The sequence below is a fragment of the Aethalodelphis obliquidens genome, unplaced genomic scaffold, assembly GCF_003676395.1.
Source record: "Aethalodelphis obliquidens isolate GAN/ISIS:26980383/991018 unplaced genomic scaffold, ASM367639v1 scaffold34, whole genome shotgun sequence".
NCBI classification, from domain to species: Eukaryota; Metazoa; Chordata; class Mammalia; order Artiodactyla; family Delphinidae; genus Aethalodelphis; species Aethalodelphis obliquidens.
In genome coordinates this window covers 12,462,127-12,474,673 of record NW_020837978.1, presented here as the reverse complement: position 1 = coordinate 12,474,673, position 12,547 = coordinate 12,462,127, and the positions used below count along the sequence as shown (strand labels likewise).

At 46.5% G+C, this 12,547-nt stretch overlaps 2 protein-coding genes across 3 annotated transcripts in view; both read right to left on the bottom strand.

Annotated features, from left to right (window-relative positions):
- The window catches only part of GMPR (guanosine monophosphate reductase), a 41,998-nt gene extending 35,147 nt beyond the window's left edge, over positions 1–6,851 (bottom strand). The window contains exons 1-2 of one of the 2 annotated variants that reach the window (XM_027128439.1): positions 6,148–6,851; positions 5,019–5,721 (exon numbers count right to left, since the gene is read on the bottom strand). In XM_027128439.1, the coding sequence (XP_026984240.1) occupies positions 5,019–5,453 (435 nt within the window). In that variant the 5' untranslated portion in view covers positions 5,454–5,721; positions 6,148–6,851. The remainder of the gene's footprint in view (positions 1–5,018; positions 5,722–6,147) is intronic. The other variant, XM_027128441.1, reaches the window with a different exon arrangement.
- The window catches only part of MYLIP (myosin regulatory light chain interacting protein), a 168,900-nt gene that overhangs the window by 35,143 nt on the left and 121,210 nt on the right, over positions 1–12,547 (bottom strand). The window contains exons 13-14 of the mRNA XM_027128438.1: positions 6,148–6,851; positions 5,019–5,721 (exon numbers count right to left, since the gene is read on the bottom strand). The gene's annotated coding sequence lies outside the window, so the exon portion shown is untranslated. The remainder of the gene's footprint in view (positions 1–5,018; positions 5,722–6,147; positions 6,852–12,547) is intronic.

Below are 12,547 nucleotides of genomic sequence, written 5' to 3'. Positions count from 1 at the left end.
TGTCACTGCCGGAGCACTTGTGGAAGGCAGCTCATCCCTTTCCCCACTTCCTTCATTACCATCCTCGGTTCTACTGCAGTGAAGCAAGTTCGATCTGCATCCTGAAAGGTAACTGAGGGGATCTATTAGTTGCACCCTTCTGGGCTGCTAATGGCGTGGACATTTTGGCTTTGCAGGCTTAAAACAATCGGAATTCCTTGGTCTCAAATTACTTATACTCCTTCCAAGAAACGTGAGGAGGGCTGCCACGCTCTGCACCCAGCTGAGCTCATAGTGGGTTTTTCTTGGCGCTGCAAAACAGTTCTCCGTGGAAAAGGTCAGCCTTGGCAATGAACTCTTCCCCTCACTTCTACTCTCCTGCATACGGCGGAGCCTATGCGATCCTTAATTCTAGGAACGAGAAATAAAATATCTTCCCCGACCTTATCCACGCAGACGGAAGGACACAGACACACACACACCCGAGACGACCAGTTGTTCACGGAGAGAAATATTTTAAATTTTCTAGCCACCAGAAACAAAACTTGGCACTTAACCTGCCACAGCTGGTCCACGCACCAAATATAGCACCTCCAAACACTCTCTCTGCTAAGCCTGGTTTGAAAGGGCACAGAAATAAGCCACCCCTCTCCGGCCTCAATAATGCATGTTTCTGCTGTTCTTTAAACATACCTTCGTCATAGTCCTGCAGCCCAACATTTGGGGGCCCCAAAATACAAATAGAGGCCCACCTGCCACGTTTCTAAACATCTCAACGTTATGAGCAACGTGTAAGAAGCTGCTACACAAATTTTGTTCTATCCTCCTACCTTTACAACACAATTTCATTAATGACCTGGAAAGCACCAGAACATGGTGCCACGGGAGCCAGCCCTGGCCCCTGTCTCTTCCCACGCACATCCTTCTGGGCCCACATGGACACCCCAGTCTGCACACTAAGCTCCATGGACACACGTCTATCCCCGCAAACAGCGGTCACCCGGCCACTCTGAGGTTAGAGGCGAGCATATCGGCCGCAAGGCTGGCCCTTGGGAAACACACCTGGGGAAGAGGCCCCCCGTGCAGGCCTTGGAATCAGCTCGAAATCATGTGGGCAGGAAATCCAGGATCCTGAGTATCTGGAGCATGGCCTAGAGGGAAAGGCCCAGCCCTCAGCCCTGCCCAGTGAGGAGGGGACGGGGGAGCAGAAGTGGAGCCCGGGGCAGGGGCCTCTTTTCCCTAAATCTATGGCTGGTGTGATTAAAGCAATTCTCTTATTAGCTTATTCATTATCTGTCTCACCTGTAGACTGTAAGTCGAAGCGTAGGGGCAATGCCTTTCATCTCTGTGGTCCCAGTGGCTCAAAAAGGGTGGAATAAATTAATGTCTGGCTGAGGGCTAAGGATGAGATTGTCTTGGCCCCCAGCCTTTCAGGGCAATGCGTGGTAGGCCCCAACCCGGCCCTCTGAACATGCTCGGTCCCCTGGAAGTTTCACCGTCAGGTGTCAGGATTCAGAGATGCGCACGCAGCCACACACAGTACCAGAGAGCCACGGGGTTCCACAAACGCAAAGGCTCCGGTGGCCAGTCTGTGTGCACACCAGAATCACGGTGGGGTGACTCCCCAAATACACATGCTCAGGCCACCCCAAACTTAATAAATCAGAACCTTTGTGTTGGAGACCACATGCATTTTGGAGTGTCTCCCCAGGTGATTCTGATGCATGAAGAGCAAACCTCATCACACCCTCCAACGTCACAGGGCAAAATCTACAGAAGCTGGTACGGTTTGAACCGTCTCCCCAGAAAGGTACTGAAATACCAACCATCAGTACCTGTGCGTGTGACCTTACTTGGAGATAGGGTCTTTGTGGATAATCAAGGTAAGACGAGGTCGTTAGGGTGGGCCCCATTCCAGTATGAACTGGTGTGCTTACAAAAAGGGGAAATTTGGACAGAGACACACAGAAAGGGAGAATGCGGATTCAAGAGGAAGACAGACATCAGAATGATGTATCTACAAGCCGAGGAACACCAAGGTTATGTGTAAACACCCCGAAGGCAGCAGAGAGGCTTGGAAGATTCTTCTCCCTCACAGCCTCAGAAGGAACTGCGAGACAGTGCATTTCTGTTGTGTAAGTCACTCAGTCTGCAGTACTTCGTTACGGCAGCCCCAGGAAGCTAATACAGAGCCCCGGTAATAAAATAACTAGCTCAGAGCTCGGAAGAACCCAGGCCTTCTTTCTCCCAGCCGATAGTCTCTCTACTCTGCCATGGTCTCATTCCCCTCGGGCCAGCCTGCTGTCCACTGAAGCTGGACCAGAACTCACCAGAACCGGTCCACTTGTCACTGGACTACTGGTGAAAAAACGACTAAGGAGTCTTAAGGAGACTGATAGCTCGTCAGGTCATGTCTTTTCTGTCCCAGGACAAGTAAGTGGCCAATTTTCCAGTGCAAATTCCTCCACTGTCTGACTTCCAAAGTTATGGTTGTGTTAAGTTTGCGGTTTTTTAAAACAATCTTCCTAGCTTAAGGACTAGGGTGGGACACTGGAATAAGAAATGGGTCCCAAGGAAGAAAATGCTCAGGGAGTCAAGGGACGATGTCACCTCCCCAGTGTGTCAAAGAAAGACAAAGTTCTTGCCCAATTGACAACCATGTCACTTCCTCTGAAAAGATTACCCAAATGCTCCCACACAGCCCTGTGGCCCTTTATTCTTGCGGCCCAAAGCCTTGTGAAGACATGAGCATGGGCAATGGATGGGCAGTGAGGACGACTGCCGATCTGTTACAACCACAGGAAGGCAACCTGGGCCATCTCCACCTGCAGCCTTTGCCTCTGGGAGTTGACCTCAAATTCATTTTATGTGACACTTGTGGAAATCCCCTTGCAGAAGCACTAAACCTCCGAGTGGAAGGGCACTCTGCCTTTCTCTCCATTTCCTGCTCACAGCAGCAGGCCCAGCTCTTAGCAAAACTGCTGCAGTGATAAATCTTGTCAGTTGTCATAACTCTCCCTTCCCAGCCAGACTCTGCTTCCACAGGGTATGCTTTACTCTCCTCGCTCCAGTGTTTTCTCTCCTGGTACCACTCAGATCCGCTCTCTGGTTAGGCTCAAAGTCCGGTCATTTACCATTTAGTTTCAAATTTACACTCAGGTATCCTTCTGCCTGGAGGCATACATTTAGGATTCTATCTGGTCGTACAATGCAAAGTTTTCATCTGCTTACAAGAAATTTCAGGCATCCACAAGCAAACTGAGAAAAGCTTGAGAGGGGATTAGAGGTCCACCTAGATCCCTGAACATCACTGAAGCAGGCAGCCAGGTGATACCGGGTGGCCAGCGGGCAGCTAAACCATGACGGGAACCAAATGGAAAGGCAACGCCAGTGAACTCAGGTTTCCAGGCAGGGACCTGGCAAACGTGGAAATATGAAAACACTTCTCAAGGACACAGAGACCTCACTGCTATGTGTACACGTAGACTGCAAGGTGTCATGGGAAGCTGGGACATTAACACTTTCAATCAGCCCAAATTATGAAACCAAATGATGCACGACAACGTCACCCGATTCCCTGGGAAACAGTAATTCGTTTTATTACATAATCCTGAGTTTCACCTTCACAAGAGGTTTCTTGCTTCAGAAAATACACATAATATAGCCTTGTTTTAAACATATAACTTTTCTTAAAGTACGTTTCTCTCTACTAAGTGAATTGTGAATATTCAGACGATTGAGGCCAACAAATTACTAGTCTGCCCAGAATCCCCACATCTCATCTTGGCCTGGACTCAGGTACCAGCTACTGCTTAGACTTCAGGAGACCAAGGCCTGCGATCGCAGCTGTTTATTGTTCTTCTAAGTGTCTGCCCCCGCTCTTTAGCACCCGGGAGGACACAATAGAGGACAAGAACTGAGTTGAGCAATCCAGGGGGATAAGGGTTAATCATTCCTCGCCTCTTCCAGTCCCGGCTCCAGCTGCCAACCCTCCTGCTCGAGAAGGTGAGTTGGGAGGGCCTGGTCATTGGCTACAGCAGCAGCAGGCTTCCTTAATTCAAACAAGCCCTCAGCTGGCGGCACCAGGCACTGCAGTTACGAGTCAGGCGGGGGCACCGGCAGGCAGCCCGGGGCCTCGCAAGGGGATTTATTTATGGTCCGGGGAGCGGGACGGATGGAGCAGTAGGCTGGCTCGGTCTCCTGCTGTTTACTTCTCCAGCCCCCGCTTCCAGACCCAGCAGTCTCCTCCCCTTCGGCTCCAGCTCTCGGCCCACCACGCAAAGCCACGGTCACTGGGATACACGACTCCGGGGGACTCTGCCTTTGTGTGCAACTAGTTTATCCTTCACAGCTTGACCTTCCTCCTGCCCCCCTCCCTGGCTATGTCCAGTCTGGTCTCCACCTGTTCCTCAAGCTTCGCTCTCATTGCAGGACCAGCAATAACTCCTCCACCCCTACTCCCGCACCCCAGTGCTCCCAGCTTCCCAAACGCTGGGCTGGACTGAAGCGGTCCGGTAAGTGGGTATCATCAGGCACAGGTCTGCAGCCCCACACCCAGAAATCCACTGAAACGCAGAAAGTAAACCCTGAACTTTTGCCCCGGCGTTTCCCTGTTTTGCAGACGTTTTTAAAAAATTCCATTGCTGGACCTGTTACTAAAGCAGCCAGAGTTCCCCGCACTGAGAGACACTGCCCCGAAATCTCCTCTCCCTTTATACTTCGTCTCTGCTCTGTGTACCAACCCCCCCGCCCCCGCCATCCTCTCTAAGTCACTTGGCCCCTTGGTCTTCGCTCCTCTGGGGTCTAGTTCTATTGCGTGCCTCCCCTCGTCCACCCGACCGGACGGATTTAGAATTTTAGGCCGTTGTCGGACCCCTTAAAGACACCTCCAGTCCTGGCAGGGAACCAGCTGCCCTTCCCCCTTCTACAGTGGTGAGGAGGGCAAAGGGGGTCAGCGTCCCACAGAAAAGCTGGCAAGGCTGGCACATCCCAGCGCCTTGCACCCACCTCCCCCGCGCCACCCGGGCAAAAGATCCCACCTCGGCTCGGCTCTTGAGGCTGCTTCGTTTGGGTCGGAGCAGGACATCCTTGAAATCCAGCTTGAGGTCAGCATCTATGCGGGGCATGGCGCCGGCGGCGCGCTCGGGCCAGCGCGGCGGGAGCCCGCAGCTCCTCCCTGCGGCACGGGCTAGGGGGAGGGAGCAGCCGGGGCTTGCGGGGGAGTGGGGAAAGGGGGCGGGGCGGCAGGAACGCGTGGCTTGCTGTGCCGCGGCGGGTGCTCGGCCGGGCGCGCACGCCGCGCCCTTAAGGCCTGCGGACACCTGCAGCCGCGATCGGCCCGCCCCGCGTCCTGGGGGCTCCGCCCCGGCCCCGCTCCCGCCCCCCCCCCCCGCCGCCTGCCCCCCCCCCCCCGGCCGGGGCCCAGGGGACGGGGGAGGGGGAGGACCGACGAGTTGGGGACAGACCAGACGCATGCTAAGAAACCCGCTTGTGTGACATTTTTAACCACCTCCCGCCCCTGTTGACGGCCTTGCTCATCGCGATGACCGAAGTGGCGGGGATTGGGGAGGAGAGGGAATGCACACCGTCTTGACTGTCACCGACGTCCCCTATAGGGAGACTGGGCATGTGACCGCCTTACCCGAGGAAAAGTCCTCCCCTTGAAAGGCTTCCCTTCTCCTTTCTCTAATTTCAAGCCCCGTGCTGAGTCACACCTCTCACGTGCCAAAAACTAAGAAATCCCTGGGAAGTTGGATCGAATTAGGACAAGAGACTGGGCAGGTGAATGCATTTAGCAGTAGTGGGCTTGTTGAGGCAATTTTTGAATTCCCTTTGGATTTCAGGGGTTGGTTGGTTTGCACAAAAGTGTGATGGCTGTAGTCAGCGCAGATTCTGGGATTCTAGGGACCTGAGTCCCTCTGAGAGTTATGGGTGATGTCAGTTTACTTTTTTTTTGGCGGTACGCGGGCCTCTCACCCTTGTGGCCTCTCCGATTGCGTAGCACAGGCTCCGGACGCACAGGCTCAGCGGCCATGGCTCACGGGCCCAGCCGCTCCGCGGCATGTGGGATCTTCCCAGACCGGGACACAAACCCGTGTCCCCTGCATCGCAGGCGGACTCTCAACCCCTGCGCCACCAGGGAAGCCCGTCAGTTTACTTTTAACTCACTTGTTGACCCCACGGAGCCCTCATTATGCATTAGGAACATGCTTCAGTGCTTGGCCTGCACCTGTTCGTTCACTCCACAACAACCCAAATGAAGGAGCTGGTTTGCAGATAAGGCAAATTAGGACCGTATAAAGGAAATAATTTGGCCAAGGTCTCAGTAAAGTTAAATATAAATCTCTCAGTCCTTAAAATTTACTACAACGTTAACTAAAGCTGCTTTTGTCCTGGGACCTCTCTGCCTGGGTTCAAAACCTGACCCCACCACTTTATAGCTGGATGACCTTGGGGGAGTCAATTTCTCTAAACCTCAGTTTTCTCATAAGTCAAAAGGTGAAGAAAAACGTTTAATGCTAACCTCTCCCAGGTTTTTGGAGAATTAAATTGTGTGTGTCTCCCATAGTTACTCAATAAATGGTAGCTATTTATTTGAGGTCACACGTAACATTATGGACTTTATGCTTTATATCCTCAAACTAGATTGCAACCTGCGCAAGGCAGGGACCACCTTTCATTTTCTTCAGTTGCCTGTAGGCTCGACCTGTTCTCAATGAACTCATATTTGGTACAGCTGACCATAAAGACACATCAAAATATTCATTTAACACAAATTCTGCAAATGATAAAATTCTTAGCCATCCCACTTGCTCTCATCATCTTTGTCCCACAGGAAGCTCTTGAAGTTCATTGAAGGAAACGAAGGTTATCTGGGAGAGAATGAAAGTTGCCACAATTAGTTGAGCCTACGAAATATTTATGACCCTTATTGGATCGTTGTGAGGCCGCCAGCTGGGCCGCTTATTTTCAAAGTAGTGAAAGGGAACTTAATTCTGATCTTAAGTTCCTAATTAACAAAATAAAGGGCTTCCCTGGTGGCGCAGTGGTTGAGAGTTCCCCTGCCTATGCAGGGGACATGGGTTCGTGCCCCGGTTGGGGAGGATCCCTACATGCCGCGGAGCGGCTGGGCCCGTGAGCCATGGTCGCTGAGCCTGCGCGTCCGGAGCCTGTGCTCCGCAGCGGGAGAGGCCACAACAATGAGAGGCCCGCATACCGCAAACAAATAAATGAATAAAAGTAAAATATAATTATTCTATGGTATGGTTATTTAAAAATGATCGTCCCAAGAGGGAAAAGAAACTAACCTTATTAAGCATCTACCTAGGGTTAAAGTTACAGGGGTGAATGTGGGCTTTCTAGTCGTTATTACCTACGATGTCTTAAAGCAGCAGTCCCCAACCTTTTTGGCACCAGGGACTGGTTTCATGGAAAACAATTTTTCCATGGACATAGGTGGAGGGGGGGATGGTTCAGGCAGTAAAGTGAGTGATGGGAAGCAATGTGAAGCAGCAGATGAAGCTTCGCTCTCTTGCCCGCCGCTCACCTCCTGCTGTGCGGCCCGGTTCCTAACAGGCCACAGACCGGTACTGGTCTGCTGCCCTGTCTTAAAGGAAAAGTCTCCTTAGGGTGACATTGCTCGTTTACCGGGATGGTACTTCTCCTCTTGGTTTCTTACCCACTCCCTTTCTATTAGGATAGAGACAGAAGCTCACTTTCCACATTTCATTTCCTTTCCTTCTGGAATGTTCCATCATACCTGCCCGCTTCCCAGGCACAAAATCATGTTCCAGGGGTCTCAGCTAAGAACTTAGAAGGGTAGAGGGGAAATTATTTTTTCTGTCCTACAATTTGTTAATTTAAGTTACAATCTTACCTAGTCTGTATGCAGTGTTGAAATAGTCACAAGAACATAAGGCTCAACCTATTTATAATTTAAATTTATTAGATTTATGAGTTATTTAAACACATGGGAAGATTTTACTTAAGTCAAACAATTGAAGCACTAAACGGAAAATGAATATATTAAATTTAAATATGCAGTGTAACATGTTTATAGAAATTTAATTACATTTATGAACAGGACTAAACATTTTCAAAGGCTTCTTTATGGTAAAATTTGCTAAACTTAGAATAAGATGATTAGGAACCTAAATTTGAAAACTTAAAGAATTTGAGGTTTTAAAAGTGTAACTTTTTTTTTTTTGGATTTTAGCAGTCGTATTCATTTCTATTGCTATGTAACAAATTACAAAAAAATTAGCAGTCTTAAAAACACAGTTTCTATAGGTCAGAAGTTTGGGCCTGGCATACTCGGGTTCTTTGCTTCAAGGTTTTATCAGACTGCAATGCAGGTGTTAGCTGGAACTGTGATCTCATCAGAACCTCAACTGGGGAAAGACCCCTTTCAAGCTCTCTCAGATTGTTGTGAGAATACATTTCCTGCAGCTGCAGAACTGAGGATTTCAGATTCTTGCTAGAGGCCTCTCTCCGCTCCTAGAGGCTACTTACAGATCCTTGCCATATAGGATTCTCCAACATGTCCACATATTTCCTGAAAGCATGCTTCTTCAGAGCTGGCAATAGAATCTGAGTTTGCTAGCAAGATGGAGTCCTGTTTAACAAAATGTAATCACCAGAGTAATGTTGCATCACTTTGCCATATTCTGTTGCGTAGAAGCAAGTCATAGGTCCCACCCACACTCAACAGGAGGGAATTATAAAAGGGCATGAGCTCCAGGAGGTGGGGATCGTGGAGGCAACCCTAGGGCCTGTCTGTCACACCAGTTTTTCTACTATTTTTTTTTCTGTTCCAGGATTCAAATCAGGATTTCAAACGGCGTTTCATTTAGTAGTCAGCAGCAAGAGCATCCTTAGTCTCTTCCAATCTGTGACAGTTTCTCAGACTTTCCTTATCATTCATGACCTTGACACTTTTGAAGAGAGTTGGTCGTGTATTTTGTCCCACAATTTGGATTTGCCTGATGTTTTCTTAATGTAAGACTTGGGTTATGGGGGGGGGGGGGTAGGGGGAGGGGGATGCCACAGAGGTGAAGCACTCTTCTCATTGTATCATATCAGGGGTTCATAATATTAATGTGACTTATTACTGGCGATGTGAACCTTGATGACTTGGGTGAGGTGTGTCTGCCAGGTTTCTCCACTGTAAAGTGACCATTTTGCCCTGTCCATGCTCTATTCACTAGAAGCAAGTTACTAAGCCAGCCCACACTCAAGTGGAGGGGATTTAGCTCCACCTCTTGGAGGGAAGAGTGTCAAAGAATTTGCTGATATATGTTAATACCACCAAGCAATAAATACCACCGAGTAAATAAATTTGGGGAGATATTTTGAGGCTGTACAACTATCCTATTTCTCACTGAAGTTTCTTCTATTAATTTTAGCATTCATGACTGATAATTTTTTATCATTTGCTTTTTCCCTCCTCTACTAATATGAAAGTTATATTCTCTGTTTCTATTTTTTATTCAGTTCCTAGAAATTATAACATGTGTGTTTAGCTTATTAAGTTCGTTAATAAACTTAATTTTAAATTATCAAAATCTTTACCCCTGTCCCCCAATAATACAAGGATCTCAGAACACTTTAAGTCCATTCATCCCATTCCTGACTTACATGCTATTTTTGTATGGTATTTTGAGTCTCTCTGTCATTTATTTATTTTTACCCCAATAGATCATTAGATAATATCATTGCTGCTGCTGCTGCTTTTGTTGTTTTTAAATCACCATCTAATTACTTTTACCTATATGTTACCACTTTATCCTTCTTGCAACTCAGTCCTGCTAGGTGGGATGGATCTCTTATTCTGAAGAATATTCTTTAGAAAATTTTTTAGTGAGGTTTTGCTTGTGACAAACTCTCAGTTTTTATTTATGTGAACATGTCTTTATTTTGTCCTCATTTTTGAATAATATTTTCCCCAGGTATAGAATTCTAGGTTGGTAGTCATTTTTGTCAGCACACTGAAAATCTTTCTCCAATGCTTTTGGTCTCCACTATTGCTGTAAAGAAGTCAGTTGTAAATCTAACTGTACTTCCTTTAATGGAGGTAGTACTGCATTGAGGCTACAACTTCTCAAGCATCTTCCCCTCTTTCCTTTTTTTGACTATTCTGCTCAATAGTCAAACAGCCCTCTTTGCACTCAGCTGAGAAGTGGGGAGAGGTTGGGACTTGAGTGTAGATCTTCCTCATGCTAACCCTGAAGATTTAGTCCTCTGGGGTCCCCACTTAGTGTGGGCAGGGTCTTCTAACAGACCCTCTTCCTTGCATGGGTCAGATGCTGAATTGAAGTAGAGGTGAGTGGTGTCAGCAGATGCTCCCAGGGAACACGAGAGGCTGATGCTCAATTAATGTGCTTACCTCTCCAGGTACTGACTTTTGGGCAAAAACTGGCCCTTGAGCTTCCAAGTGCGTTCAGTTCTACGATGTTGAACAAGCTTCAAGTTGTTGTTATTTTAAGTCCAGTATTTTTCATTATTTTTAGAGGGAGGGTTGATCTGTACGACCTAATCCATCATTAACCAGCAAATAGAACTTGACAACAGTCACTTAATCACTAAGGTTTATGGATTAACAGTGACTGGACCAGCTGAGTCATTTGTCAGACACAAGTTTGAAGGCAAGTCACATTTGGTAAAGTATGGCTACTGGTCCTTTCCATTTCTTGAGTCATTACTCTCTACTTGCGCCTACGCTAAACCCTTGAGGCGCATTGTCTCCTTTGATTATCAAAACACAGCTATGAAGTACAGCCTATTTTTATTCCCATTTAACAGATAAAGAAACAAAGTGAAACAGAGCTGTTCAAACTAGGATCTGCCTGACTACAGACTTCCTCTAGGCAAGCCCTCTTACCTATATTGCCTCCCAAAGAAAAACAAAAGTCTATGTCAAATTGGACAGAGAGACTCCTCTAATTAAAAATATATCTTGGGGACATTACTTCATACCTATGAGGATGGCTATTATTTTAAAAATGGAAAACGCTGGAGAAGAGGTAGAGAAATTGGAACACATGTCTTGCTGGTGGGAATGGTACAGTGTGTGGAAGATAGTTGGGCAGTTCCTCAAAAAGCTAAACATAGAATTACTGTATGATCCGAGCATATACCCCAAAGCACTGAAAGTAGGGACTCAGACACTTGAACATCAATGTTCATAGTAGCATTATTCACAGTAGTCAAAAGATGGAAACACTTCACATGTCCATGGACAGATAAATGGATAAACAAAATGTGGTATATTCATGCAATGAAATAGTATCCAGCCTTTAAAAAGGAAGTAAATTCTGGTACATTCTTTAACATAAATGAACCTCAAATACATTATGCTAAGTGAAATCAGCCCAGTCACAAAAGGACAAATATTGTAAGATTCCACTTACATGAGGAAACTAGAACAGGCAAATTCATAGACACTGAAAGTAGAAGAGAGGTTACTAGGGGCTGAGAGGAAGGGAGACTGGGGAGTTAGTGTTTGATGGGTACAGAGTTTCTGACTGGGGTGATGAAAATTTCCTGGAGATGGAAAGAAGTGATGGTTGTATGACATTGTAAATGTTCATAATGTTGCCGAATTGTATATTTTAAAATGGTTAAAGTGGTAACTTTTGTTATGTGTATTTCACCACAGTAAAAAATGTCATGAAAAAATAAATGAAGTAAATCATGTGTATTTTTTTTAAAGTATCTTCTTGATATAATACATTTCATCCCTGCCTCACCTCCCCACACCATATTCTACCTTAATTCAGTTCTTCTAAAGCGATATCATTTGGGGGTATACAAGAACATGGTCCTAATCCTATAACCATTTACTGAGAGATGGTCTATGTAGGTTTTCCAAGTTCCCATTTGAACTCAGTTAATGTATACTCTATTCTCAATGGATTTGAAATAGCACACCAAAAAACAAAAAGTCTGCACAAAAGGATATATAGATCACGGAATTAAGGAGAAAGGAAAATCATATGAGGAGAATAATAAAAGCCAGAGGTAAAATGATCACATACAAATACATCACATGTTCCTGAAGCTAAAAAAGACCTCCAAATTTTGGCCAACCTCCTAGAGTAATGGAAATAAAAACAAAAATTTAAAAAATGGGACCTAATGAAACTTAAAAACTTTTGCACAGCAAAGGAAACCATAAACAAGACAAAAAGACAACCCTCAGAATGGGAGCAAATATTTGCAAATGAAGCAACTGACAAAGGATTAATCTCAAAATATACAAGCAACTCATGCAGCTCAATATCAAAAAAACAAACAACCCCATCCAAAAATGGGTGGAAGACCTAAATAGACATTTCTCCAAAATAGACATACAGATGGCCAACAAACACATGAAAATATGCCCAACATCACTAATCATTAGGGAAATGCAAATCAAAACCACAATGAGGTATCACCTCACACCTGTCAGAATGGCCATCATCAAAAAATCTAGAAACAATAAATGCTGGAGAGGGTGTGGAGAAAAGGGAACCCTCCTGCACTGTTGGTGGGAATGTAAATTGATACAGCCTCTATGGAGAACAGTATG